The sequence below is a fragment of the Drechmeria coniospora genome, chromosome 02 (assembly GCF_001625195.1).
Source record: "Drechmeria coniospora strain ARSEF 6962 chromosome 02, whole genome shotgun sequence".
Taxonomy (NCBI): domain Eukaryota; kingdom Fungi; phylum Ascomycota; class Sordariomycetes; order Hypocreales; family Ophiocordycipitaceae; genus Drechmeria; species Drechmeria coniospora.
Genome location: NC_054390.1, coordinates 3953575 through 3980389, shown reverse-complemented (window position 1 = coordinate 3980389; position 26815 = coordinate 3953575). Strand labels below are relative to the sequence as shown.

Here is a 26815-nt window from a genome sequence, read left to right as displayed (position 1 = left end):
GAAAAGCAACGGGTCGGCATGCGGAAACGGATCCCTGCTCGCAGGTGCCGAGTGCCTCGTGTCATGCCGTGCAGGTTCAAGTGCATGCACGGAGCATGACTGCCCGCCGCAGACTGCAAGCAATTACGGGTGTGACGAGGCAAGACCTGTCCGGACTTGAAACGCCGGCGGCGGAGACGGGGCAGGCCCATGACGAGGAGCCTCCAGCCAGTCAGTCCAGCGCCGGGCGGGGAGCGCAATCCAGGCTGGCCGCTGCACGGGTGGGTACGACTCAAGGCAAACGCATGAAGCCGCCGGGCTGCTTCGACGACGCCGTCGCACGAGGTGCCGTCGCGGCACCACCGCGGCCACCATGGCCACCAGCACGGCCACCGCTAGGAACCGTAACGGCGACACGTACAGGGCACTAGGCCGGGGCAAGGCACGCCGCTCGCCGGCGCATGGGAACAACAACAACAACAACAACAAGCGAGAAGCCAAAGGCGACTAGTGCCCGAGGCTTGGACGAGACGGCGAGTCGGTCGACGGAGCGCAAGCTCTCCTCTCGACGAGTTTGGCCTCGGAGGTGCATGCTGGCCGTCTGCAGGCGCGCAGGTACGTGGCCAGCAGGTGCTGTATGGAGTACTGCACACCTACGGAGCGCAGGTCCCAGCATGCGCCGCAATGGCGAGCGTCGCCTGCGAGGGTAAGTACTTGCACGCCCACCTGCTGTACCTAAGCAGGTACAGTACTGAGGCTAACCCGTACATGGTAACCCCGTAATTAATACTTACACCCAGTAAGTATTACTGCACAGGTACGGAGCACTAATAATAAGTAGGTGCTCGTTCCGGCCCGGACAGTGCAGTGGGCGCACAGCACCTCGGAGCACTGCGCCGTCGGCCACGCACACCCAAGTAACAGTAATTGCTGTGCAGTGCATGCACGTGCGCGTACGCTGCACCGTACGGAGCGACACAAGCACCACCAAGCTCAGTGCGTCCAAGCGGACGACGGAGAGAACGGTGGGTGCACGCCGATCAACCGCCTACAGTGTCCACGTACAGCACCTGCGCGGTGCTTGTGCGACGCGGTACTTGTACGGGCACAGCCACTCATGTGCGCACCGGCTCTGCACCAACTCGGAGCAGATGCGCATGAGTGCGGTGCGTGGCCATGGTCCATGTGCTGCCATGGTACCTAAGAAGGTAGGTACCTACCTAGTAGTCTGCGCCCAGGGGTCGTCAGGCACCGTCCGGGCCTCGTCCCCGTTGCTCGTCAGGGGCAACAAAGGCGCCCGTCACGGTCGCGCGGGCCAAGTGGCGGAGAGCGGCGGAAGAGCCCCATGGCGCCGCGGCATGCCTGTCTCAGCCTCTCCGGTTCGGACGAGGGCGAGGCGCACGGTTTGCCGTCCGTGATGGCGCCACGGTCACGGAGCGGCGCCCCGGCTCCGGACGGCCTGCAGCGCCGGGGTGGAGGGACGCACTGCGGGTGTTGGCTGCGCACGTCCTTGGAGCGAACGGGTGCAGGCAGGTATGAGTACATGCAGATACCTGGACGGCCGACACGCGCATGCCCGCCTCCACGTACCTGCTCCGTACAGTACCGACCCCTACAGTGCCTACCCCTACAGTACCTACCCCTACAGCACCGCTACATGTACGGAGCAATACAGAACACACTCTTGCATGTACAGCACGCCTACGGTACCCCGTACGTGCACTCGCGACAACGAATACAAGCACTTGCATGTTCTTACATGCGCAGACGGGCTCCTGGTGGCCAGAACCAACCATGGGCGCAGGGCCTGCTCCGACGGTTGGCCGCCTCGGACCATGGCGAGAGCCAACGCAGCCGTCGTCACGCCACGCCTGTTCAGGCGGCTTCGCCGAGTCGGAATCGAGCGACGCGAAGCGGCCGGCGACGACCAACGACGGGGCGCAAGAGGCGCGGAATGGCCAAGCAAATTCTTCTCGTCATGCTGCCGCGTCGTCGTCGTCGTGGCCGTGCACCGCAGATGGACGGTTGGTGGCAAGCACATGTACTTGGTACGCCTTTGCGGATGGATGGAAGGCCTGCGTGGGTGGATGGGACCCGCGTGCGTGCTGTTGGAACATGCACAAGTCCTCCTCTGCCAGCGTGGCCGTACTGCTGTGCGTGTGCCGCACACCTACTCCGTACAGCGCAAGTAATTACTGCACATGCAAACAAGGGCACCGACCTGTGCGGACGGAGGAACCGCGCCCCTCCGTCGTCCATCGTCGTCCCCTTGGCAAGACGGCCGTTGGTGCCGCGGCAGCCGCACGGCGACGGGCGCCAAGCACATCGACCGGCTCCTGCAGGAACGGAACATGGCAGGCCCTGCCGTCGCCGGCCGTGTGGAAGAGGGACTCGATGGCAGGAAGCGTACCTGCATGAGGGCACAGGTACTTGCAGTTGGCCATGACGCCGCAGCGCGTCTCGTGCTCGTGAAGCCCCCAGGAACATGGGTGTACGGTGACGGTAGGTGTGCGGGCGAGGTACCTAGGAGCGCAGGCCTAGGAGCGTTGGTGCACGTCGGATTTCCCAGTCAAAAGCACTCCGTACTAGGTACCTACCAGGCGCTTCGACTTTGTAGACGGCATATGTACGGGGGTTACAAGTGCGTGTGTTGCCTGCCGTACCGACGCGCGCAGGAGCACTCCGTTCTCCGTACAGAGCGCCCGGTACCTAAATAGGTACTTAGGCACCTAGTACCTGCAAGTAGGTCGTTGGCATATTGCATGCTGAACAGGCCTCAGGCGTGCGCCAAGTGTCGAGTCTGGAGTGCCCGGTAGCCACGTGTACTTGCATCGCGGGTACCCATACCTATGTGCTTGTGCTTTCCTGCCAGGACAACGTGTACAGGTACATGGTGGTGCAGAGTACTTGCAATGATACATGGTGCGTCTTGCGAGCGAGGTAGCCATCGGGTGAGAGCCGCCTGGAAGGCTCAGGAGGCAAATGCGCCGAAGGAGACGATGGCCGTCGTGACCTTGGGCCAGCGTCGTCGCATGCGCGTGCACACGAACCCGCCGCATGTGCAAGTACTTGCTGTGCAGGTACTGTAAGTGCTTACTGCACAGCAATTACTCCGTACCACAAGTGCTCCGTACGCCGTACTGAACTCTGCACTCCGTGCTGTGCTCGGTGAGCGGCATCGCATGCACTTGCACCTACACGTACAGTAAGTACATATATCTATACGTACTGTACATGTAGACCTAAACCTGCTGTACTGTACTTACACCTACGCCTACACCTACACCTACTGTAAAGTGCACCTACACCTTGTGTACAGTACACGACACTACGCCTATTGTACCTACACCTACACCTACAGTACACCTACACCCACAGTACTGTACACCTACACCTACGGTACACCTACACCTACGCCAACGCCTACACCTGCACCTTCACCAAGTACACCTACACGCATCGCAACGCGGCATGCTGGCCGCGCCGCCTCTGCCGCCCGTCGTCTCCTGCCGCGGCTGCTTCGGCCTGGATCCCGTCGTCGCGTCGGGCACAGCACGGCGCCGCACCGAGGACGCGCCCACCCCGCTGCCCCTTTTCCCTCGTCGGCGCCTCGTCGGCGCCCCCCTCGTCGCGCGACTCGTGACTCGCCGCCCAGCCACGGCCACGCTCCGGCATCGCGGCGGCCGCGGGACGCTAACCCCTAGGCCGGTTTTGCCTGTGCAGGCAGCGTCGGTGCCTCGGTGCCGCAGGCTAGGGTTCGGACGCACAGCATCCGCGGTGCACGGGGTACCCTGCACACACACCAACACCTCGCTGCGGTACCCAGCACTGTACGGAGTACAGTACGTGCACATGGACAGAGTGCTGCACATTTCCTCTTCGGCGACCAGCAGCCGTGCCCTGCAGCACCGCAAGCCAAAGGTGCTGCTGCAGGTGCATGTGCTTGGCACTCGCACGTGCCGGTACGGTGGGCGGCCGGATGCTTCGCATGCTCGGTGCGAGTGGCCGCCTTCTCGGTGCACACGCCGCCCAAGCAAGTAAGCGTACACGCACAGCGACAAGCATTCGTTGCCGTGCGATGCGAGTGCGAGACGTGGCAGTTGGCCCGCCGCTCGCCATGGCGATGCCCGGATGCACCCATCCCCACGCTGTGCGGTTGGCCGTGAGGGCAGGTGCTCGGTGGCCGCTGGTGCTGTGATGCTGGTCGACGAGTAAGTACTGCACTTGTACAACTAAGTACTCGCCACGGCAATCCGGCACAAGCACAAGTAATCGTGTGCTTACTGAGTACTAGGTATGGAGTACTGCACGGAGTAATACCGCTTGTACTCCGTACATGTGCTCCGCACTTGCATTGGTGCTCCGTACTTACTCCGTACTGCGCCGCTCCCCATCCGTACTGCGCTCCCCATCCGTACTGCGCTCCCCATCCTTACTGCACTCCCAGTCCGTATGGTACGCCCATCTTCACCTACAGGTACCTATCTACCTAGTGCACAGTACCTACTGCAGGCACTTGTAGCTGTACTACTTGGAACAGTGCAGGCAGGGTTCCGGCAAGGGTGGCGCAGGCTGGGTGTGCTATTCGGAACGGTACAGGCGCCGTGCGGCGAGGGTGGCGCAGGGTAGGCGTGCCACTTGAAACGCTGCAGGCACCGTACCGGAGAAGACTGCACCCGAGCCTTGCCGCCTTGCGAGCCGAGACGAAGCATCGCCGGATCGTCGCCGCGACGGCGAGAGCCTGCCTTTCCCACCGCCCGGACGGGAGCAAGCGCGCGAGGGCTGAGCTGTGCTGTCCGAGACGGCCCCCCTCCCTGCGTCTCCGCCGCTCGGCGGTCTGCGTCGTCGAGGCTGAGCACCGTGCGAGCCTAGGTTGCGAGGCGGCGAGAGCATGTCAGACAAGCCTGGGCTCGTCGGGTCAACGGGAAGCGTCCGACGGGCCCGGCATCGACGCTGACCGACTCGCCTCGCCGCCTCGTGGCATCGTCTGTCCCTTTCCTTTTCCGACGCCGGTCCAGACGCGGCGGAGGCAGACGACGTGGGACGGTGGCGCGTCGAGCCCGTTCGGGTACCTTGCAGCCGCCAGGTGCTGGAGCCCGCTGCCCGTGCTGGAGCCCGCTGCTGCTGGTGCTGGCGAGACCCGCCGCCGCAGTCGCAGTCGATGGGTTCAGCGTCGGCCCAGCCTGTCCATCGCGCCGCCGCCGCCGCGGCACCCCCCCCCCCCCCCGATCCAGCCTTTGCTCAACGTCCAGCAGCTGCTCGAGACGGGGGGCCGACAGGGGTTAGCGTGCCCGCCGCTTCCTGCACCGCATCCTGATGCTGTGCGACACGGGGCATCACGGGGACAAGCCGTCCGCTCCGTCGCGAGTAAGTACCTACGTGCCGACTCGTCCGCGATGCCTTCTGCAGGTGTACGGGCAAACAAGTGCAATACAGGTACAAGCACTTGCTTGCTCCGTACTCTGCAGGATGGTGCCTGTCTGCACTTGGGGCTTGTGCGGTGCCAAATGCCTCGTCGTCTCGTCTCCTCCGTCGTCGCGTCGCCCTCTCTCGGCTCCGTCGTCTTTCTTCACTCCGACGCCGTCTCATGCCGCTGCACGACCTCTCGCCCATCCTCGCATCCCCTCGCGTCCCCGTCTCGAGCGGAGGATCGGCACACATTTGTGCACAAAACAGGTAGCGGCACGCGCGAGTGGTGTGCTGCGCTCCGTACGTGTACGTAAAACGTACTGTAGGCGCTGTGGCATGGATCCATACAGTACGTCACGCATGTACTTGTTCGGTACGACTGCATGCAAGCAAGTACTGTGCAAGTACCTTTTCCTCGGCACCGCCAGACGACTGAGAGGCGAGAACGGGTGCCGGGCAGTCAAGGGGAGCAGCATCAGCAGTCATTGTCGGGTCCACGCACCGGGAGTTGGCTTGCGCTCCGTACGGAGCACTGTACATGTACACCTGCTGTGCTACAACCTACTAGGTACCTAGTAGGTACTTGCAAGTTGCCGTGCTGTCTTGCTGTGCTACACTGTGTTGTGCTGGCTGGACTGTGCTGTGCTTGTGTTGAACGGCGCACATGTATTAGGTGCACTTCACCGCAAGCGCTGACGCCTGGTGCCTGGTGGATGTGCATGTACAGTACCACCAGAGGTACAATAATGGTCTGAGGTGTACATGTACTTACTCCGTACTTGTGCTCGTGCTCGTGTGCGTCCTGGTATGGCCTGTGTGCTCCGTACTCCGTAGAGTACTAGTTGTACTTGCGCGGTACTTGCGCAGCAGGTGTGCTCCGTGCTGTGCTCCGTACAGTACTCTGTACGGAGTACAGTACTGAAGTAAGTGTTCCTCCCTACTCCGTACAACAAACTACTCAAGTACATGTACATGTACATCTACAGTACATGTACAGTGCACCGACAGGTACGTGCCTTGTACATGCATGCGGGTGCGCCCAGTTTCTTGCACCGTGCGTGGTCCAGAGGCACGGCAGGTACATGCTTGCTGGCTGCGCGGTGCTTGTCGTCCAAGTATCTGGTCCCTGGTCCCCGACGGCCCACTGGCCAGCGCCGACGGGGACGGTCACGCAGCGATGCGGCGCCGCCGTTTGATAGGCCCTTCTGGGCGGGTCGGGCTCCTTGTCCCGTTCGCCTCGCCCACCCACCTATCCACCCACCCACCGTGTCCCGTCAGAGGTACGGATGGTACCTGGTACGAGTACGACCCGTCGTGCTGTACGTACTTGCAGTACTCGCAGTACGGGGTGAGAGGTACGGGGTACGTACCTGTTACTTCGGTACCTGGCACGAGCACGCTGCTGCGACCGGGTGCTGCCCACCACCCCGTGCCCCCCCCCCCGTCCGCTGCCACCCGTCGCCTCAGCTCCTTGGCCACCGCCCCCCCCCTCTCACTCCTCGCTCTCAGGCACCAGGGGCTCGGCCGCTGCTGGGATCCCTTATTCCCCCGTCGTCCGCTTTCTTTTCTCCTCGTCCTCCCATCCATCGTCATCCTCCATTCTTTTGCCATCGACACCTCCGCCGCCCTCCCCTGTCCTTACCTTCCGTTCCCGTCGCGAGCTTGCTGTTGTTTCCAGAGCCATATCTCGGTACCCGTCACTCCTTCCGGGACCGCACCTTTGTTCCTTTGCCTCGTCCTCTTGCTCCTCGACCGAGCCGACCGCGGATCCCATCCGACGACGAGCCGCAGCCCTCACACGCGAGCGAGCTCGTCCTCATCCGACCGACTCTCCTTTGCCGCGCCGCACCGCACCGCCGACCGATTTCGCTCCTTTCCCAGCATTTTCCCGTCGTCCAGCCTGCCCCGAGAACCTTCCCCGTCCCCCGTCGATTCCCCGAAGCCGCCCCTCGCTGCGAGACGGCCACGACCGACGAGTCGTTCGCGAGCCGCGTCGAGAGCCTCCCCCTATTCATCACCACCACCTCCTCCTCCTCCCCCCCTCCCCCGGCCGCGCCGACGACGCACCCGGGCCTCGCCGCACCCAGAGCGACCCGAGCGGTCCATCGCTGTCCCCCGGCCCCCTCGGACGCGTCTCCGCCATGGCGACCAAGCTCGAGCACCCCATCGTGCCGATGCCGACGCCGACGAGCGTCATGACCTCCCCTTCCCCGGCCTCGACGCCCAGCATGTCGAGGCAGTCCCCGACCCAGTCCGCGTCGAGCGCGAGCGGCCACTCAAGCTCGAAGCGACCGCCTCGGAAGAGCACCCTGACCCAGCAGCAGAAGAACCAGAAGCGCCAGCGGGCGACCCAGGACCAGCTGACCGTCCTCGAGGTCGAGTTCAACAAGAACCCGACGCCGACGGCCGGCGTGCGGGAGAAGATTGCCGAGGACATCAACATGACGGAGAGGTCGGTTCAGATTTGGTTTCAAAACAGGTACGCATCCGACGAGGCCCTCCCCCCCCCCTCCGCCTGACGTCCGCCGCCCGCTAACCTGGCTCCTCGCCGCCGCAGACGCGCCAAGATCAAGTCGTTGGCCAAGAAGAGCCTTGAGACGGGCGAGGACATTGACTCCATCCCCGAGTCGATGCGTGCCTACCTCGCCATGCAGGCCATCGAGTCCGGCCAGGGCCTCGGCGGAGGCTACCTCGCCCGCGGCGCCCTCTCGCCCTTTGGCCAGTCCGGCCTCGTCATGGCCGCCGACCAAGCGGCCCAGGGCAAAGTCTGTACGTCTTCACCCATCCCCTTCCCCATCCCCTCCCAACCCCCCCCCCCTCTTTCCCTCTCCGCCGGGACCGTCGCTGACGCCGAGCCCGTCCCAGTGATCCATCACCTCACCTGCCGCTCGCTGAGCATCGGCAAGTGGACGCGCGTCGGCCAAAACACCATGGACCTCATCATCTTCTACTCGCCCGACAAATGCACCATGACCTACTACATCAACAACGACCAGGCCGGCTACAAGATCGAGTACCCCTTCTCGAGCATCAAGAGCATCTGGCTCGAAAACGACGAGGGCGACCCGGCCAAGTCGGGCGGCATCGTCATCGAGCTCAACCGCCCGCCGCACTTCTTCATGGACTCGTCGCCCACCACCAACGGCTTCTACCAGTGCGGCGACTTCACCGAGGACGTCCAGGCCTCCCGCTGCATGATCCATCACCTCGGTGGCAACCCCAAGGTGCTGACGAACCAGCTCGCCAAGCTCGTCTCGCTCGACGCCTTCATGAACCGCCACAACCCCCACGCCTTCGCCGACGCCCACGCCCTGTCCGTCTCGGCCCCAGTCTCGCCCGTCCGCCCGTCGTCGCAGCCGAGCTTCCCGCCGCCGCAGCCGGGCCTCATGCCCGACCAGCACTGGGGCCTGAGCCAGATGCACTCGGCCATGCGGCCGCCCCACGGCCACAAGCGTCAGCGCAGCCGCTCCGTGCCGGCGCCCGTCGACTTTGCCATGTTCCAGAGCCAGCCGATGCCGTCCTTTTACATCCAGCCGCCCGGCGAGATGCCGCCGCCGCCGCCCCAGCACGCCGCCGTCTACGCACCCTCGCCGCAGCCGTCGGCTGGCGTCGGCTCGAACCTCCGCATCGACACGGCCGCCGGCTTCGGCCTCGACATGCGCCAGTATCCCATGTCGGCCACGACGGCCTCGCCCTCCGAGTTCCCCCAGAGCCCCGGCTACTTCCCCGGCGCCCCCGACGGCAGCCCCATGGCGAGCTCCCACTTCGGCACGCCCTACGGCGCCGCCTTCCTGTCGCCCATGATGAGCGCCGACGCCGGCGGCCACGGCGCCGTCTCGCCCCTCCCCTTTGGCGCGCCGGCCGAGCCCTCCATCGTCGAGCAGTCGCCGCCCATGTCGCTCATGGGCCGCCCGGGCTCGGCCGAGCTCTACGCCGCCCACGACGGCTCCTGCGCCGTCTCCGACGACGGCACCAGCCTCAACGAGATGTACTCGAAGCACACCATCAACCTGCCCATGCACGCGCCCTCGGCCGCCGCCTTCGTCCAGGCCGGCCCGCACGGCGAGGTGGACATGGAGCAGCTGGTGCAGTTCGACGCCGTCGACCCCGCGAGCCTGTCGCCCGAGACGATACCCCCCACGGCGCAGTGATGTCGACGGCCCGGAGATGGATGCACCCGGGAAGGCGTTCTTGTTTTGCAGCAGCGGATACCATGGCCTTTCGCCTTCGCCTCGTTTTTGATGCCTCCGGCGCACCCACCTCGCTCACTTTTCGCATTCTGGCACCGGCAGGAGAGCCGCTCCGTCTGGTTCAATTTTCCCTTGCGCCTCGTACAGCGGCCTATTATGAATTTGGCATGACGATACCTCCCTACGACATCCGTCATGCATGTCTGGTACAGCGAGCTTACATCCTTTTTCCCTTTGTCTTGCCTCTCTTCTCTCTCCCTTTTGCGTGCTTGCGTCGCCTTGCAGGATATCGTTGGCTCCGACGCTTCGTGTCGAACCGTGACCGGACGGCTTCAAAAACGTTACCCCCTCCCAGTGACCTGCGACGACGGCGCCAACCGGTCGAGGGCTGCTTCTTCTCATGCCCATTTCGGGCGCCGGAGCGGGCCTGCTTCCGTTTCCCCCCTCTCGTCCTTTGATTCCCGCGCCGTCACGTTTCGGAGCATCTAGTCTGGTCCCCTTGGAGACGGGCCCTGGAGGCCTAGCCGGCGTTTGTTGCCCTGGCTTTAATGGTGGAGAGGAACATGCGTCGTGCGTCCTCGGCTGCCGGGAGGCCGTTTGGCGTCCACGTGCGAGCGGGGGTTGCCGACGATGCGGAAGGGGGTTGCTATAGATAAAAGTAGTTGCCACGATGGAATCGAATGAACTTTCCATGTCGACAAGGTGCCAGCGCTTGGCTGGTTGCCTAGGCCGTCCCTCGTGCGTGACGTTCTGTGAGCTGGCAGCCCGGGATACATGCTAGTACGACGACGCGGGGGCGAGCGTTGGCGGAAGGAGGATGAGTGAGGCTTTTGTTCTCGACCATGAGACCGGGCCGGGGGGGGGGGGGGGGGGGGGGCTCTGTGCCTGTTGTTGGCAGTTGGCATCGGAAGAGGACGCCCTGTAGGGAATAGTTTCACGCGCGAGCGTGCGGTTAGAGGCAAGCGCACAAGTCGACGGAGCGCTGAGGACAAGGACGCAACGGAGAGCAGATGGTCAGTCCACGTCGTTGGCTCGTGCGAGGCCTCGCTTGACGCATTCTTGTTTCTGTTTTTTCCCCTCTGCTCAGTTGCCTCAAGCTGCGTCGACATGATATGGCATAGCATGGATCGACGATGGATCGACGGATGGGTGGACGGACGGATGGGTGGATGGATGGATGGAGTGTATTTCGCGAGCGTGATGCCTGAATTTCGAGGCGCATACAATCGTCAAGACCTTCAACGTGGTTGTACGAAGCAGCAAGGAATACCCGTAGCAAGCAACACCTGCAGCGAGGAATACCTGTAGCAAGGAGTATCGGTAGCGAGAAACTCCTGTTGCGAGGAATACCTGGAATGAGAAGCACAAGCATTCAAGACTGCTTCCTACACCGCCGGCTATGGTCATCGGCAAGCGGCGGAGGTGGGAGTGCGTCCTTCGAGCGGCATCTGCCCATCTGCCCATCGGCTTGGCTTGGCGGGCATGCATGCAACTTCGGAGCATCGTGGTTTAACTCTAGTCGTAAGCTTAGCCGGGGGGTGCAGCCTGCGATGGCACTGGTCGAAATCCATGGTGGTGGCCAGTCATGTTGGCTGAGACGATCGACGGGCGGGCATTGGAGGAGATTTCAGATTTTAACGCGAAAGCGCTGCGCCACGATGAAACGGTCCAAGCCCGTGTCTTCCCGCGAGCGCCAAAGAAACGAGTGCCAGCAGCCAACGAATGCCCAACAGAGCCGTCAGTTCAGAGGCCAACGGATCATTGTCGACTGCAGAGCACACCGTCCTCCTCGCCGTGCCGCATGCCATGACCGGAAGGTGGGCTTGATCGTTTGCAACCCGTTGTTGCCACCAATCCATCGTCTGCCATCATCAATCTACGGCCTGACCCTCGAACATCGAATCCCGAGCCCGTCGTTGGTCTCTTCTCATCCGCGACCGCTCGAGGCGAGCAGAAAATCATCGGCTTTGTGCCCATCATTCATCGCTCGTGTCGTCCCGACCCTTGGCCGTCCCGTTCGCGTACGTCCACCCTACGCACCACGGGGGATCGAATCCTTCGTCGCCGATCGATACGAAACAAGCACTGGGCGGGCGGGAGCATACGGCACGGTACGCCCTTTCGAGCAGGAGCACACGACGACGACGATTGCCATCACCCGAGCATGGGCTCCCGCTAGGAAAGGCCCTGACGCCTGACGCCGGCGGCATTTCTACGCCCCAGAAGCGAGATCGACGACCGATATCGACGGCTCCATGACACGAAGGCGCGACGAGGCCGCTCGCCCTCGTCGCGAAGCCGACGGCGGCCGCCTGTCCATCGACGATGCTGATGCCGAGACGAGACGGGGAGTCGACGACGAAGCGTTGAATGACCGCAACTCTCCCGCTCCGCCGACGCACGGTGAGAACCCCCCGAGGACAAACACCGATGCCGCCCGCTCCGACGGACCGCGCCGTCGAGATTCCTACCCGCCGAGGAGAAGATCGCTTGTGGAATCGAGCGCGAGGAGGAGACATGACCAGTATGAGCTGCAGACGATACCGTCGAGAAGCGTGGCCGAGCCGACGGACCCGACGGCGGCCGGTGCGGGCAGCGATGGATCGCCTGGACACGACCATTTGGCCGCCGACCCGACCGGGACGGAGAAGGCGTCCGTGTCCAACAGGATCAAGTCGTCGGTGCTGGACCGAACGACGGGGAAGGCGGCGAAAAAGCAGGCGCGGGCGAGCTGGGGAGAACGGGCCAAGGACCGAGCGGCCGCCATCTACCAGCAGGTCGTCATCGAGGGCCTCCTGCGACGGAAACCCCTTCCGCCTACGCGGGACGGCCGTCATCTTCCGCTCAACCCGTCCTTCGACCTCATCGATGAGAGGAGCGACAAGCCCTACGTCGACAACTTCATCCGATCCAGCAGGTACACCATCTACGATTTCGTCCCCAAGCAGCTCGTCTTTCAGTTCAGCAAGCTCGGCAACTTCTACTTTCTCATCATGGGCATCCTGCAGCTCATACCCGGCCTGAGCACCGTTGGACGATGGACGACCATCGTGCCTCTGAGCATCTTCGTCGCCTTCAGCATGGCCAAGGAAGGCTACGACGACTACCGACGGTACCGGCTCGACAAGTCGGAAAACCGCAGCCTCGCCGCCGTTATGATCCGCCATCGACGCGAGCCATCGACCAAGGCAGCGTCGACCACCCGTTGGAGGCAGGCGGCCGAGGGGAAACGGGCAGCTGATGGTGAGGGGATCGTCGGAAGCCACCGAGCGAGCGTGGACGAGAACAATGACTGGCGATCGGTCCGGTGGCAAGACCTTTGCGTCGGCGACGTCGTTCGTCTGCGCCGCGACCAGTCCGTGCCGGCCGACCTCGTCCTCCTACACGCGACCGGCCCAAACGGCGTCGCCTACATCGAGACCATGGCCCTCGACGGCGAGACCAACCTCAAGAGCAAGCAGGCCTGTCCGCTCCTCGCCGGGCGCTGCCGCACCCTCGACGGCATCCGCTCCGCCGACGCCACCGTCGTTTCCGAAGACCCCAACATTGACCTCTACAGCTACGACGGAAGGGTGACGGTCGACGGCGAAACTCTCCCCCTGTCCCTCAACAACGTCGTCTATCGCGGCTCGACGCTGCGCAACACGACCGAGGCCGTCGGCCTCGTCGTCAACACGGGCGAGGAATGCAAGATTCGCATGAACGCGAACAAGAACGTGCACGCCAAGAAGCCGGCGATGCAAGCCATCATCAACAAGATGGTCCTCTTCCAAATCTTCATCGTCATGGCCCTCGCCGGCGGGATGACGGGTGGCTATTACATGTGGGAGGAGCACACCGAGGAGAGGTCCTTCTACCTCGTCACGCGGCGGAAATACGACGCGAGCGTGCCCTTCAGGGAGATCTTCTTCGGCTACCTCATCATGTTCAACACGCTGATCCCCCTCTCCCTTTACATCAGCCTCGAAATCGTCAAGATCGGCCAGCTCATCCTCATGCAGGACGCCGACATGTACGATGCCACCTCCGACACGCCCATGGTCGCCAACACGACGACCATTTTGGAAAATTTAGGCCAGGTCAGCTACATCTTCTCCGACAAGACGGGCACCTTGACCGAGAACATGATGCGTTTCCGAAAGCTGAGCGTCGCCGGCGTCGCCTGTCTGCACGACATGGACGTGCAGCGAGATGAGGCGTCCAAGCCCAACAAGGCAGCCTCGGAGCGGGCACTAGGAGGGGTGTTGGGCGAGGAAAAGGCCAAGTCGGCGTCGGCGCCCCGTGGTGCAAAGACCTTAGGAGACGATGACGATGACGACGATGACGACGATGACGTCCACAGGTTGACACGTCCGAGCCGGCCATTCTCCATCGGCTCGGCATCGCACTGGCGGTCCTCCGTCCATCCCAACGAGGAGCCCGAGATGAAGACCGAGGAACTTCTCGAATACCTCCGCCAGAAGCCCAACACGACCTTCTCGCGCAAGGCGAAGCACTTCCTGCTCTGCATCGCCCTGTGCCACACCTGTCTCCCGGAGATCAAGGACGACGGTGAGATTGCCTTCCAGGCGGCGTCTCCCGACGAGCTCGCCCTCGTCGAGGCGGCGCGCGATTTGGGCCTCATGCTCGTCGATCGTCCTGCCCAGTCCATCAAGCTGCAGAGCCGTGACGGCGACGGCAACTTGCAGGTGGAGACGTACCAGGTCCTCGACGTGATCGAGTTCAGCAGCAAGAGGAAGCGCATGTCCATCATCATCCGGATGCCCGACGGCCGCCTGTGCATCTTCTGCAAGGGCGCCGACAACGTCATCATGTCGCGCCTCAAGCTGAGCCACCTGGCCGAGCAGAAACAAAAGGATGTCAGCCGCAGGGCGAGCATTCGCAAGACGTTCGAGCAGGACATGGCCTTGCGCCGCATGAGCGAGCACGGAACGGGTGCGACGCCGCGGACGAGTTTCGCCCTGCGCCGGTCGACCGATCTCTCGAGGATGTCACTCAGCGAGGGTGTTGCCTCCTTGCTCCCGAAACGGCAGCCGGAGGAGACGATGCCGCTTCGGAAGTCGACGGACCTGCTGCAGAGGCAAAGTCCTCGTCAAAGTCTAAGCAGAATACCATCCCTCGACCTCCGGAGCGGCGCACGGGGGCGCGGCCTAGTGGACGAAACGATGGCGGCGAACGAGGCGGCCGTATTCGAGCGGTGCTTTCGACACATCGACGACTTTGCCACCGAGGGCCTGCGAACGCTGCTGTACGCCTTCCGGTACCTCGATGAGGACGTGTACGCCGAGTGGAAGGAGTTGCACCGCAAGGCCGAGACGAGCCTGGTCAATCGCCAGCAGCTGATCGAGGAGGCCGGCGACGAGATCGAAAAAGGTTTTGAGCTCGCCGGCGCGACGGCGATCGAGGACAAGCTGCAGGAGGGCGTGCCGGAGACGATCGACAAGCTGCGACGAGCCAACATCAAGGTCTGGATGCTCACGGGCGACAAGCGGGAGACGGCCATCAACATCGGCCACTCGGCCCGTCTCTGCAAGCCCTTCTCGGAGCTGTACATATTGGACGCGACGCAGGAAAACGTGCGGGACAAGATGACGGCGACGTTGAACGAGGTCGGCCGCGGCATGGTGCCGCACTCGGTCCTCGTCGTCGACGGCCAGACGTTGGCAGCCATCGACGGCGACATCGACTTGATGATGCTCTTCCACGATCTCGTCGTCCGCGTCGATTCGGTCATCTGCTGCCGCGCCTCGCCGTCTCAGAAGGCGAAGCTCGTGCACTCGATCCGTCGTCGGGTCCCGAAGAGCATGACACTCGCCATCGGCGACGGCGCCAACGACATCGGTATGATCCAGGCCTCGCACGTCGGCATCGGCATCTCCGGACGCGAGGGTCTCCAAGCGGCCCGAATCTCGGACTACTCTATCGCCCAGTTTCGCTTCCTGCAGAAGCTACTCTTCGTCCATGGCCGGTGGAACTACCTGCGAACGGGCAAGTACGTACTGGCGACGTTCTGGAAGGAGGTCATCTTCTTCCTCGTCCAGGCACACTTCCAGCGGCAGAACGGATACTCGGGCACATCCCTCTTCGAGTCGTGGAGCTTGACGGTGTTTAACAGCGCCTTCACCTCCCTTCCCGTCATCCTGCTCGGCATCTTCGAGAAGGACTTGTCGGCCTCGACGCTGCTGGCGGTGCCGGAGCTGTACACCTTTGGCCAGCGGGACGAAGGGTTCAACTACGGCCAGTACTTTGGCTGGGTCGTCATGGGCATCATCGGTAGCGTCATCATATTCTTCACCATGTACGGCGCCTACATCCAGGCGCTCTTTACGAACGACGCGAGCTTGTTCGCAATGGGCGACATTTCCTTCACCGTTGCCGTTGTTTTCATCAACATTAAACTCTTGTAGGCAACCTCCCTCCCCCGACGCCGGCGACAAGGAGGTGTATCTGCAATTTACCGCGTGAGCGTGCTGACCAGCAAGCAGGATCCTCGAGCTACACTGCAAGACCGTCGTCACATTCGGCGGCTTTCTCGTCTCGGTTGCCGGCTGGTTCTCCTTCAACATGCTCATCTCCGCCGTGTACCAGCTCAAGACGGGTCCGTACATTGTCAGGCACGGGTTCCTGCACAATTTCGGCCAGGACCTGCTATGGTGGGCGACGGTGCTGGTTGGCCTGGCCATGCTTCTCGTGCTCGAGCTCGTCGTGCAGAGCATCCGTCGGGTGTACTGGCCGACGGACCAGGATCTGATGCAGCGAGTGGAAAAGGACGGCAAGATGAAGAGCTTGCTGGAGATGATGGCCGTCGAGGCTGAAGATGGGTGCGACGGGGCGGACGTTGCCATGGGCGAAGCGGACAACAGCGGCGGCGAGGACGGGATAAGCGGTCCGAAGATGAGGACGAGCGACTATTCGCAGAGGCCGAGTCGAGATGGCTTATGGTCATCCAGGCGTGGCCCACCGGTCGACGACGGGGGCCACCCGTCTGGGATGGCGCGGGTCGGGAGATGAAGGAATCAAAACAATGGATTGGTTTTACATCCAGTGGCAACTCGTATCGTATCCCGTGCCCGGGCCGTGTTGACTTGCAGTGTAGCGACTGGTATTGAGCCGACCCAGTCAGCATCTTCCAGTCTGCTGTAGGGCTTTCCTGTGTAGCGACCGATGCGATCAAGGGCTTTTTTGATAACCCAGCAGCCTCGCAACCGACAGGTTTTCGTCCCAGCATTTGGCATCGAAACAGTCAGACTCATCTTGAGGCTAGACTTTGTCTCTCAGACGTGTTCCGGCAGGAACAACTAGGACATGAGGTAGTAGATGATTTTTACCCATTTTGATTTTGCTTCTCAACATCTAACTGTGATGCACTCGTTCAACGTCAAGGCCCTGAAAGGCACCGGCTATATCAGAGCAGCCAAGTCGTATTTGGCCTGCCTGTCGTGCCTTGCATGTACAGATGTATGGAATCGGGAGCTTCCGCTTAGCCGCTGGAAGCAACCACATCGCATGGCCTTCCTGGGCATTGCGGAGAGCCAGCGGTCATTTGGTACGATATATTGCGGTCTAGACTCTTCGGTGGCTTCTGGGGCTTCCAAGGTTTAGCATTCATCGTCGCCAAGGTCGGGGTCTACTTTGACCAGGACCTTTCCCCTCGCGTGTCCTCCTGCCAGATGCTGATAGGCTTTCTTGGCATCGTCAAACGCCCAGACGCTATCTCTCACGACCTTCACTTCGCCGCTGGCCAGCATGCCGACGATACGCTCTCTGTCCTCAAGCGTTGGCGCCATCATGGAAACGCCCCGCCAGAGACGCCCAGTGCCACCGAGCCAGCGGCTGACTGGCCACCACTCGTTGAGCTTCATCTGCCAGACGGCGCGCAGGAAGTTCGGGACGGCAAAGGACGGCGGCTTGATGCCGACGGAGGAGTAGACACCCTCTGGGAGGAGATAGGAGGGCGAGGCGACGTAGAGGGACTGGTGGCCGCGGGTATCGATGATGACGTGGAAAGGGTTGGCGGAGAAGAGGGTGACGAGGTGGGAAGCGAGGTTCGAGTGCTGGGTATAGTCGATGACCTGTTCGCCATTAGCCAAGGCTGAGGATGGACCCCCCCCCGTGATTATCGTCATTACCTCGTCCGCTCCTAGTCCCTTCACCAAGTCGAGATTCTTGCCGCTGCAGATGCCGACGACATAACCGTCCTCTCCGACGATGCGGCGGACCATCTGGACGACCATGGTGCCGATGCCGCCGCTCGCCGCATTCACCAAGACGCGGTTCCTCTTCTTGACAGCAGCCTCGAGGACCATCTGACGGGCGGTCATGCCGGCGAGGAGGCAGCCTGCGGCATCGCCAAAGCTCGTCCCGGCCGGCTTGGCAACGGCATAGCGGGCGGGAAAGGTGATGTACTCGGCAAGGGCGCCGGTTCCCGTGGCGAGCGCGTGGTTCGCCGGCAGCATGGCGACGATCTTGTCGCCCTTCTTGAACCTTCCCTTGCTGCCATGGCCGGCGGCGACCTGCCCCTCGTCCGGGTTCCAGACGTCGGTGACAACGCCAGACAGGTCCATCTCGGGGATACAGGTGCTGCTGCGAATAAAGCTCGGAATCAGCGTCATCTGGAAGATGGCACCGACGTTGAGGCCGGCGAAGGCGACCTTGACGACGATCCATTCTTCGGGGACGGGCACATCGCGAGGGAGGGGCAGGCTTGGGGGAAGCGTCGGCGTCGGTCGGCTCGTGAGGGAGAGGACGTCGGAGGGATCGCCTCGGGAGGAAAAGACCCAAGCGCGGGAGTCTGGCATAGCGAGTTCGATACTCAAGAATGGATGGCACCGGACTTTGGGTCTCGTGCGAAGGTGAACGCTGATGTGCTGCCGAGTCTCTTGTTCATGGCGAGTTGAAAGGCGAGCAACCGGTCAGCGGGCTGGCTATATGATGATCCGATGGATGATGATGGTGCCTGCACGAAGCCGTTCACGTGTGCATGGCGTGCCGATGTCTCAGGCACTATTCATAGCATCCATAGCTGACGGTCGCCACCATTGGAGCTCAGCGGAATTGCGGGGTTTGCTGACGCGCCGTTGGATCGAGCTGAGCGATGGTGCTCCTTGGCGAAGGTGGAGGTGGAGATTGGAACAGGAGGTTGAGGCCAGCGAGACGTGATGGACGAGCGGGGGTTTTGGTATCGTGATCGGGACGGTGAAGGCTCCGTCTCCGGTGAAGTACATGTGTTGACCCTAGTTTCAGTCCAGTCACGGTTAGCCTACTTTTGCGTTGGCACTTTGCTTCAACCTTGGACGAAATGCTGCATGAGTTTGCGAGAACCACACATGTATCGGTACAAACAGAATGGGCAAATACCAGTGAAGAATGATGCTTCAATTACTATTAATATAAACAAGCATAACATGCATTTTAGGCAGCCCGTAAACGCTAATGTATCCAGGGGGAAAAAGGGGGCAGTGGTATAAATGTGCATTTGAGTGTTTCGTCAGCATTCGAAAATAAGACGCTTGCAATAAACAATGTACTACTCGGGCGGCTGCTAAGGTTAGTATCCTTCCGCATGGGTAGAAGAAGTATCTATTCTACACCTGAGGCAGAGCAATTTTCGTAACCTTCGTTGCAGACAACTAGCTGGCCTGAAGGCCGGCGATAGGCAACCTTGCCAGGCTCGAAACCGTACACAAAGGAATCCGGGCTAACAACAGTAGCAAATCTGGTATCGTTATCTCCAACTTCTGCCCGTGGCTCTATGCCTGTTGATGCTGTGCTGTCTGTGGTTGCGATATTAGAAGCGTTGTCCGAACCGGCAGAGGAACAGTCTTTCTTGTCTGTATCACAAATAACTAGCTGTCCCGACTCCAACCGAAAAGCTTTTACATCTTCTTCTAACCTATGCAAAAAGGATTCAGGGCGGACAATAGTGGTAAGTTTGATGCCGCCGAAATCCGGTGCTCCTTGTGATTCCGTTTCAGCAGCGCCGTTGTCACCTCCGACCGTATCCCTGGATAGTGTTGTAGACCGGGTTAGAATTTGTCGGACGGAAGAACCGGAGGTTGACTCTGGGTAGTAGCAGTTAGCATAAGTTGTTTTGTCGCATATCATTAGATCCCCAGAGGGCAATCGAATTGCCGTCTTGCCCGTGAAGAAAGCTTCATCTCGATATTCAAAATCCTCCGGGGACACAGCAACCGCAAACTTGTTTATGTAACCATTGCTTGATAGCTTGGACTTCTGTTTGCTTGGAACTTGAGTCGTGTCGGTGGACATACCGACTTCCGTCGCATTGGTAGAATAATCAACTTCAGTCGCACCAGTAGAGGTATCGACTCCAGTTGCCCCAGTAGAGGTATCGACTCCAGTCGCCCCGGTAGAAGTATCGACTTCAGTCCCGATGGTTGAAGTACCCAATTGAGTCGCATTTGTAGAAGACTCGTCTCCGGTCGCACTTGTAGAAGAATTATCAATGTCTGTCGCACCAGCGATTTCTGTCGCAACAGCAGAGGTATCGCCATTGGTAGTCGTAGGTTCGATTTCCTCGGATTCCTCATCCCCAAGGAACAACCGCGATCCTTCCTCCGCAAGTCCCATTGCGACTTCGGCTAAATCCTCACACGACGAAACTCTCTCCCGAAACTTTTTGTCTTTTTGCCTCTGGTTGCGTGTTTGACCTTTCCCATTGCTGCTTGCATGACTTGTTCCATGGCCGCTTGCATGACCTCCACCATGACCGCCACCATGACCTCCAGCGTGGCCGCTTGCATGTCCTCCACCATGACCTCCGCGGCGTTTGCACAGGCCGCCTGACTTGCGCACTCCACCATTTGGAAGATCTGGGTTGTTTCTGGAGCGACCAGAGTCCGAATTGGCATTCCCGTGCCCCTCACTTGTGCTCCCGGACATGTCGGGATTGTCTGCTCCAGCTCCAGAACTGGGGGTAGTTCTGCCCCCCCCCCTTACGTTCTGATTGGAGTCAGTGCTAGTAAGAGAGCTTTCCTTCCCTTCCATAGCTTTCTGAGCCCTAACCCGAGCATACAATCCCGTACGCACAGGGCAGGACTCTTTCCGCTTCGTAAACCAATGCGCCTTGGGTGGCGTTGCTAGTATCCGGCCAGGCCAGGATGCTCCGACAAAGATAGGATCCCTCGAACTAGAAGGTTCTAAGCTACCCCTTTCAAACAGGAAGCGTGCATCTGCAGAATGCAGTATGCTCGCTGCAAATAGGAGTATAATGGAGAGATTCATCACCTAAAGTAGCTGGGGCGGTCGTCGTGTGTCGATTCATGTAATGAGGTTAATGAAATGATGGAGAAGAGGAGAAAGAAGAAATCAAAGAAGTAAAAGTTCTCTAGATGTATATTTATGATTTGTTTTGCTGCAGTTGATTCAAATGCATTGGCAAACGCTTTTCTGACGTAAACCATTCGTACAAACATCGACTTGTTTGATGAGTAGTGTGGCGCAGAGAGCAATACCCTGCCTGAGACAACACACATCTACTCAGGCAGGGTATTGCTCTCTGCGCCACACTACTCATCAAACAACGTCTAGCCGGGGCGCAGGAAGTGTTAGGGGGTAACCAGCAGGATCCAGTCGTACAAATCAGAAAGTCATTGTTACACATACGTGTAGGGATACTGTATGAGTATGTAAACCTAACCCGTATAAGGAAACAACTATTGATTTCTTTTCTTTAGCGCACGATCTCATTCGAGCCCCAAGATCGGAACTTCTCCGTTTAAAGTATGTGTTGCTCGGTAAAGTCGTTAGTCTTGCAACAGAATTATAGACTATTGCTGAAACGGACGGACCCCGTAAGTAGGATAGAAGTTGACGGGCCCTCTGTACACCACGTAGCTTCACGTCGCCTCGCGAACCATACCTTTGCTCCGTGGCTGACCCTACCATACCTTACCTTAGCTCGCCCTACATTGCCATTCCTGACGGGCCTAACAGCGATGACTACCACGTGGCCAACCCTGTTACGTGAGGGCCGTATCCTGACACCTAGCGCGAGAACATAGGCCGCACCTTTACTCCATACATACAAATTGATGTCCAAGGCGGAGCACAAGGTGCCCTTTCCAAATTGGCACCTTCTTCTTAAAACCCGTGCTCGTATGATTGAGCTCACAATGCAGGTAGTGATAGTGGCTGAGTCGCTCTAGGGACCGGTGCTAATTAATCGTGTTGTATGATAAAACTTCTGCCAGTGCAATCACCATCCTCTCCCACTTGTCTCGGCCAATAGTCTCTCGTCATAAGATCCCGTCATAAGCATCCTGAAGCGGCTTTTCAAGCTTGCTGGCTCGGCTATTGTTGTTACAGCAAGCGAACTGCTTGCGTCGAGGGGCAAGGCCGTCACCTCTGTAAGGGCTGCTCAGCCACAATCGTCGCTGTATTTGACTGTTACTGGTACTATGTAGTTCTCAGCACAAGTACTCAAGTGCGGAGTGCGGGTAGGCGATGATTGGTGTTTATCACTACTACATTGCAATTCGGAATATGTATACGAGCTAAAATAGCAGCATCGACCATCCTTACATGTAACCGCAGTTGGCTTGGTCTTGTTTGGCTAGTTATTGAAACAGGTTGGGTAGGTAGATGGCACTTTGCTTCAAACTTGGAGGCATGCTACATGGGCTTTGCGAGATTCACATACGTAATGAGCGAGGCACAGTACGTTCAACATCCCCGGCAGAACGTGATGAAATATTTCAACGCTCACTTACGTACTGCTTGCTACTTAGAGACAGCACGGCACGTGCTAATCAGTGCCTGCAAGTGGCAGTTTATTCTCTCAGTATAGCTGACTACATTGCTTTCAATGGAGATGGACCTTTATATTGAAAGCCATGCCATTTGTGATGATTGAACTGCAGTTGAAGCAACTGACCTAATATTCGAAGGCCTACGTGGTAGGATGCGGGCAAGCTATGCACGTACCAAGATCCCTCGCCGCGTGGAATGGGCGTCGACTAATGGCGCCGGCGATGCGAGATTTTCGGACGATACCCAAGTCTGTGAAGTGCAGCTCTGTGGGCAGTGCTCAGATGGCTCTGAGTGTGACAAGCTCAACAAAAGTAGGATGGAACGATATGGCATTATGGGTCCATTCCTTCATTCACTCGACTTCGTCAACTTCTGTGTCCAATAACATACTGTTCAGATCAACCCATAATTATTTTATAAGACTCTTGTGAGCTTCTATCAAGTATCCTGCGCACCCAGTAAGAACAAAATGTCTAGCATATAATTACCTCAAAAATAATAAATTCCATTAGCGTCATCATTCGGTAGCGCTGTACCTAGGTGTGCATGCTTCAGTTGCCAGTGAGCTCAACTCCTCCAGAGAAAGCCCAAGCCTTTGAGCAAATGATTTTAGTGGAGTTACTTGCATTGGCACACTTGCAAGGATAGCGTCGAGGATTTTCCTACTGTTAGAACCGGGCTATAGTTAAAATATACATATCAGAATAGTACTAGCAGTTAGACTCGTTGGTGTATAGTAAGAACCTACTGGGAACTATATTTATAAAGCTAATTAGTTTGTTTCTATTGTAGGGTTGTAGGTAATATTAGGAATACTTACATATTTATCGAACTCCGCTGTAAATGCTATAGCAGCTTCTGCTAATTGTCTAGGAGCCTTCTGAAATGCTATTGCAATATCACCTGGGGCCTGACTTAAATCATTAAGGCCACATTCTACGGCTCCCGGAATTTCGCTTATTGCTGTTGCAAAGTCCGCAAGAGACCGGCCCAATACATCGGCATTCTCCAGGTTTGCAAGATCAGCCGCCCCGTTTTCTACTGCCGCTGGAATTTCCTTTACTGCCGTTGATAGATCATTACATGACTCTACAAATGCATCAAGATTTTCAACACTTATAAGGTCCTTGACACTAGATTTTACAGCGTCGGGGACTTCGCTGAAGGCTTCCTTAAGGTCATTCCAAGACCTTTTAAAAGCGTCGATATTTTCTTGAGACCAAAGCTTCGTAAAACTGCCCCACATTAATCCTGGAATATGGCGAAGCCCTTTGACCCTTTCCCAAAGAGTTGGTGAATCCTGTTCTTGAGAAGGTGGTTCATCATGCTTGACCGTCTGGAGACAATTAGCTGGCCGCCAAATATCAAAATTGCACCGTAATTCAATTCATTGCCGGGAACATACCCTGTTGTCAGTAGTCAAACAAGTTGAAGCCATCAAAGCAAGATTAAAGGCAACACCGCCAAAATGATCCATGACCCTAGCTTTGGTAAGTTTTGGTGCAACACCGACAGGTCTATTGACTGGGTTCAACGGCAGCTCCTCGGGCTTGTGGAGCTTGTCTGCTCCGGTTCCAGAATTGGTGGCAATCCTGTCCTTTCCACTAAACTTCCGATCGAGGTAAAGGCTGCCCTTGCCCATTTTCAACTTCCGATTGTAGTAAGTGCTAGTGAGTGGGCTGTCCTTCACGGGGCTGTCGAGCTTGTCTGTTCCGGCTCTATAACCAGGGGTAGTCATGTCCTTATCCCCATAGTTACGATTGCGGTCAGTGCTAGTATGAAAGCCGCCCTTCTCGGGGTTGTTGTCGAGATTGTCTGCTCCGGCTCCAGAACTAGTGGTAGTTTTGTCTTCACCTCCAATGTTCTGATTCGAGCCAGTACCGGTATTCGGGTTGTCCTCACCCCTCGAGTTCCGATTCGAGTCAGTGCTGGGAAGAGAGTTGTCTATTTCTTCCAAGGATTTCTGAGCTTTGATCCGAGCATACAGTCCCGTACGTGCAGGACAGGACACTCTCCGCTTCACAAACCGATGGGCTATTGGTGGCGTTGCTATTATCTGGCCAGGCCAGGATGCTCCGACAAAGTCAAATTCCCCAGGACTGGGAGGCCCTAGGCTACCCATTTCAAACAGAAAGCGTCCGGCTGCATAGTGCAGCATGGCCACCGCTAATAGGAGTAGAACGGAGAGATTCATGGCCGATGGCAGATGGGGAGGTAGTAGTAGTCTTGTGTCGACAACTATAAACATGTGCTTATTTATTGAAGTAAGGAAATGAGGAGATGTCAAGAAAGTAACGTTCTTTGGGTATCTATTTACGATTTTTCCTGGGGATGGATTGACAAACACTTCTTCGTGTGATTCTGAGACGTAAAACATTCGTTCAATAATTCCTGTTTGAAGATAAGAGGAGCACAGTGAGCATTGCGTTCCCTACTACAACGTGCAATAATACAAACATCCAGCTGGGGCGCAGGAAGGGCAAGCGGCTGTGCAAAGGGGTCCGGTGACGCAGTTCATGTACAGGTTACGAAGCCAATACACATTGGGACACATGTAATCATGACCCTTGCGAGGAAACGACAGTTGATAAAATTCCTTGGCGCGAGATCCCATTGGAGAAAAGGTTTGGTGCTTCTCCGTCCGTAGTATGCACTGTACAATCGCTGGGCTCGCAACACAACTGTAAGTTGTAGTTGAAACGAACGACCCAGTTATTGGGATCGGGGGAGGCGAAGACATCTGTAGCTTCACCTAGCTAATCGAAACTTACGTTCCTTAGGTCCTTGGCTCACCCTACCATAGCTTACCTTAGCTTCCCCTACCTTGCCGTTTCCCGACGAGTTTACCGGCGAGGCGGAACTACCACGTGGCCAACCCAGTTACCTGACGACGAACCCCTGGTGGGATGACGAAGACGGACCAGTCGGTGCACCCTCCTCCAAACAACACGCGCTATGAGTAAAGAGAGTGTGGCTGAGGTGCCTTGGGGACCGATGTCAATTTTTTTTTATTTTGTGCAGCAATTTCAGACACCCCCCTGGACGACGTGGTGACATTGTCTGTGGGTAAAAGGCACAAGGGAATACGAAGTGAGGCTGGTCAATTATTCGTGATGCGGTAGCTGCCGCTACCTGGTATTATTCCGCTCTCGCTTTTGGACAGACAGCATGCGTTCCTTTTCATCGACATGCCCAACATGCTACATGATCCGCAGAGGAACGTCGGTTTGGGCTTAAAACAACATGACAACACAGAAAATCCGTACAGGCCACCACCATCCTTCCCCTCTCGTCTAGAACTGTCTCTCGCGATATCCTCCCTGCAGTTAGATGTCATGTCTGCTGGCTCGGCCGTTGCTACTACAACGAACTGTCCCAGTCAAGGGATGAGGCTTCCGGCTACCGTAGCCCCTCCGAGACCACTCAGCCACAACCGTCCCTTTGGTTGATTACTGGTCATCTCTACCCCATACTCTAGTACGGGGTAGGTGGTGATTGGTGTGGTGTGCCCGAACCTTGGTGTTCCGTATGCATGCAAGTATCAATATGTTTGGTTAACGTGCCTATGTACATGCATTTCGTACTCCTGACCTAGTCTATTTGTTACGGGCAAAAATGAAACAAAGTATTCGTGATCTCTTGGTTAGGCTACGCGAATTCCTGGAAACCTTCATGCAGTAATTACCTGACGGCAAGGAACTTGCAGCTACCGAAGCAAGCCTGTTGCAGGCATCCTCTAGATGTGATATATAATGGGACTTGTGCCTACGTTTTGTTTTTGAAAGTCCCATCGTGTACAGACTCGTCACATTCTTCCCCCAGCCGTTGCAAGATTGTAGGTCCACGTCCTCCAACTTTTTCTTTTAAACCCTACCGACATGTTTATTCAATCTGGACTCCTGCTGTCACTGCTTGCTTCTACTCTACAGCTTGCCTCTGCTACCGCGACGCATGAAAGTTTTGAATTAAATGATTGCCTCGTGAGATACGAAATGAATAGCCGCATATCGCAATTGGACTGGGATCAAACCGGACAGCAGGTTTCGCAAACGCTGAATAACTACCACAACGAGGGAGGGAAAAATTCCCGACTTTGGTTATTGGGCGATATGGCTTTACTTTACGGCGACTACACAACTTCTGATTGTGTGAACCTTACACCTCAAATTGGGCTTAGCAAAAATGGAATGGTGATGAACGTCATCCTACCCACTGGTACCAAGGATCTCAAGCTTGTATCAGCCGATGACACCGTGGCCAAGGGTAATGATCGAGAAGGCGTCATAACGGGAATTGCAGGCACAATCAAGCCAGATAATATTGCATATATCTCAGCGGAGTCTGTCAAGAAGGCAATAGGAAAGGGCCTAACGAGGAAGCGGTCAGGGGACCCAATTGAGCTCGAAGCCGAAACTTCGACGGGGAAGACGGTTAAGTTGACTCACATCCTCGTGTAGAATAGCGAC

The 26815-nt window shown here is 58.2% G+C and overlaps 7 protein-coding genes across 7 annotated transcripts; 4 read left to right on the top strand and 3 right to left on the bottom strand.

Annotated features, from left to right (window-relative positions):
• Nucleotides 1-1636: 1636 nt before the first annotated feature.
• Nucleotides 1637-3683, top strand: DCS_04223 (uncharacterized protein; the record flags this gene model as incomplete). The annotated part of the gene is made up of 5 exons (XM_040801535.1): nt 1637-1692; nt 1747-2136; nt 2192-2481; nt 2866-3064; nt 3341-3683. The coding sequence occupies 5 exons, from the start codon at nt 1637-1639 to the stop codon at nt 3681-3683; spliced, it is 1278 nt and encodes a 425-aa protein (XP_040656568.1).
• Nucleotides 3684-6411: 2728 nt separating this feature from the next.
• On the top strand, nt 6412-9539 carry DCS_04222 (homeoprotein; the record flags this gene model as incomplete). Its single annotated transcript, XM_040801534.1, has 4 exons — nt 6412-6707; nt 6905-7867; nt 7946-8157; nt 8254-9539. 4 exons carry the CDS (start codon nt 6412-6414, stop codon nt 9537-9539), a joined length of 2757 nt encoding a protein of 918 aa, XP_040656567.1.
• A 2294-nt stretch (nt 9540-11833) lies between these two features.
• On the top strand, nt 11834-16589 carry DCS_04221 (putative P-type ATPase; the record flags this gene model as incomplete). Its single annotated transcript, XM_040801533.1, has 2 exons — nt 11834-15981; nt 16064-16589. The coding sequence occupies 2 exons, from the start codon at nt 11834-11836 to the stop codon at nt 16587-16589; spliced, it is 4674 nt and encodes a 1557-aa protein (XP_040656566.1).
• Nucleotides 16590-17176: 587 nt separating this feature from the next.
• Nucleotides 17177-18376, bottom strand: DCS_04220 (zinc alcohol dehydrogenase; the record flags this gene model as incomplete). The annotated part of the gene is made up of 1 exon (XM_040801532.1): nt 17177-18376. The coding sequence occupies one exon, from the start codon at nt 18374-18376 to the stop codon at nt 17177-17179; it is 1200 nt and encodes a 399-aa protein (XP_040656565.1).
• A 781-nt stretch (nt 18377-19157) lies between these two features.
• On the bottom strand, nt 19158-20480 carry DCS_04219 (uncharacterized protein; the record flags this gene model as incomplete). Its single annotated transcript, XM_040801531.1, has 1 exon — nt 19158-20480. The coding sequence occupies one exon, from the start codon at nt 20478-20480 to the stop codon at nt 19158-19160; it is 1323 nt and encodes a 440-aa protein (XP_040656564.1).
• Nucleotides 20481-23121: 2641 nt separating this feature from the next.
• On the bottom strand, nt 23122-24471 carry DCS_04218 (uncharacterized protein; the record flags this gene model as incomplete). Its single annotated transcript, XM_040801530.1, has 2 exons — nt 23122-23685; nt 23755-24471. The coding sequence occupies 2 exons, from the start codon at nt 24469-24471 to the stop codon at nt 23122-23124; spliced, it is 1281 nt and encodes a 426-aa protein (XP_040656563.1).
• Nucleotides 24472-26227: 1756 nt separating this feature from the next.
• DCS_04217 (uncharacterized protein) lies at nt 26228-26806 on the top strand (the record flags this gene model as incomplete). Its single annotated transcript, XM_040801529.1, has 1 exon — nt 26228-26806. The coding sequence occupies one exon, from the start codon at nt 26228-26230 to the stop codon at nt 26804-26806; it is 579 nt and encodes a 192-aa protein (XP_040656562.1).
• Between the last annotated feature and the right edge of the window lie 9 nt (nt 26807-26815).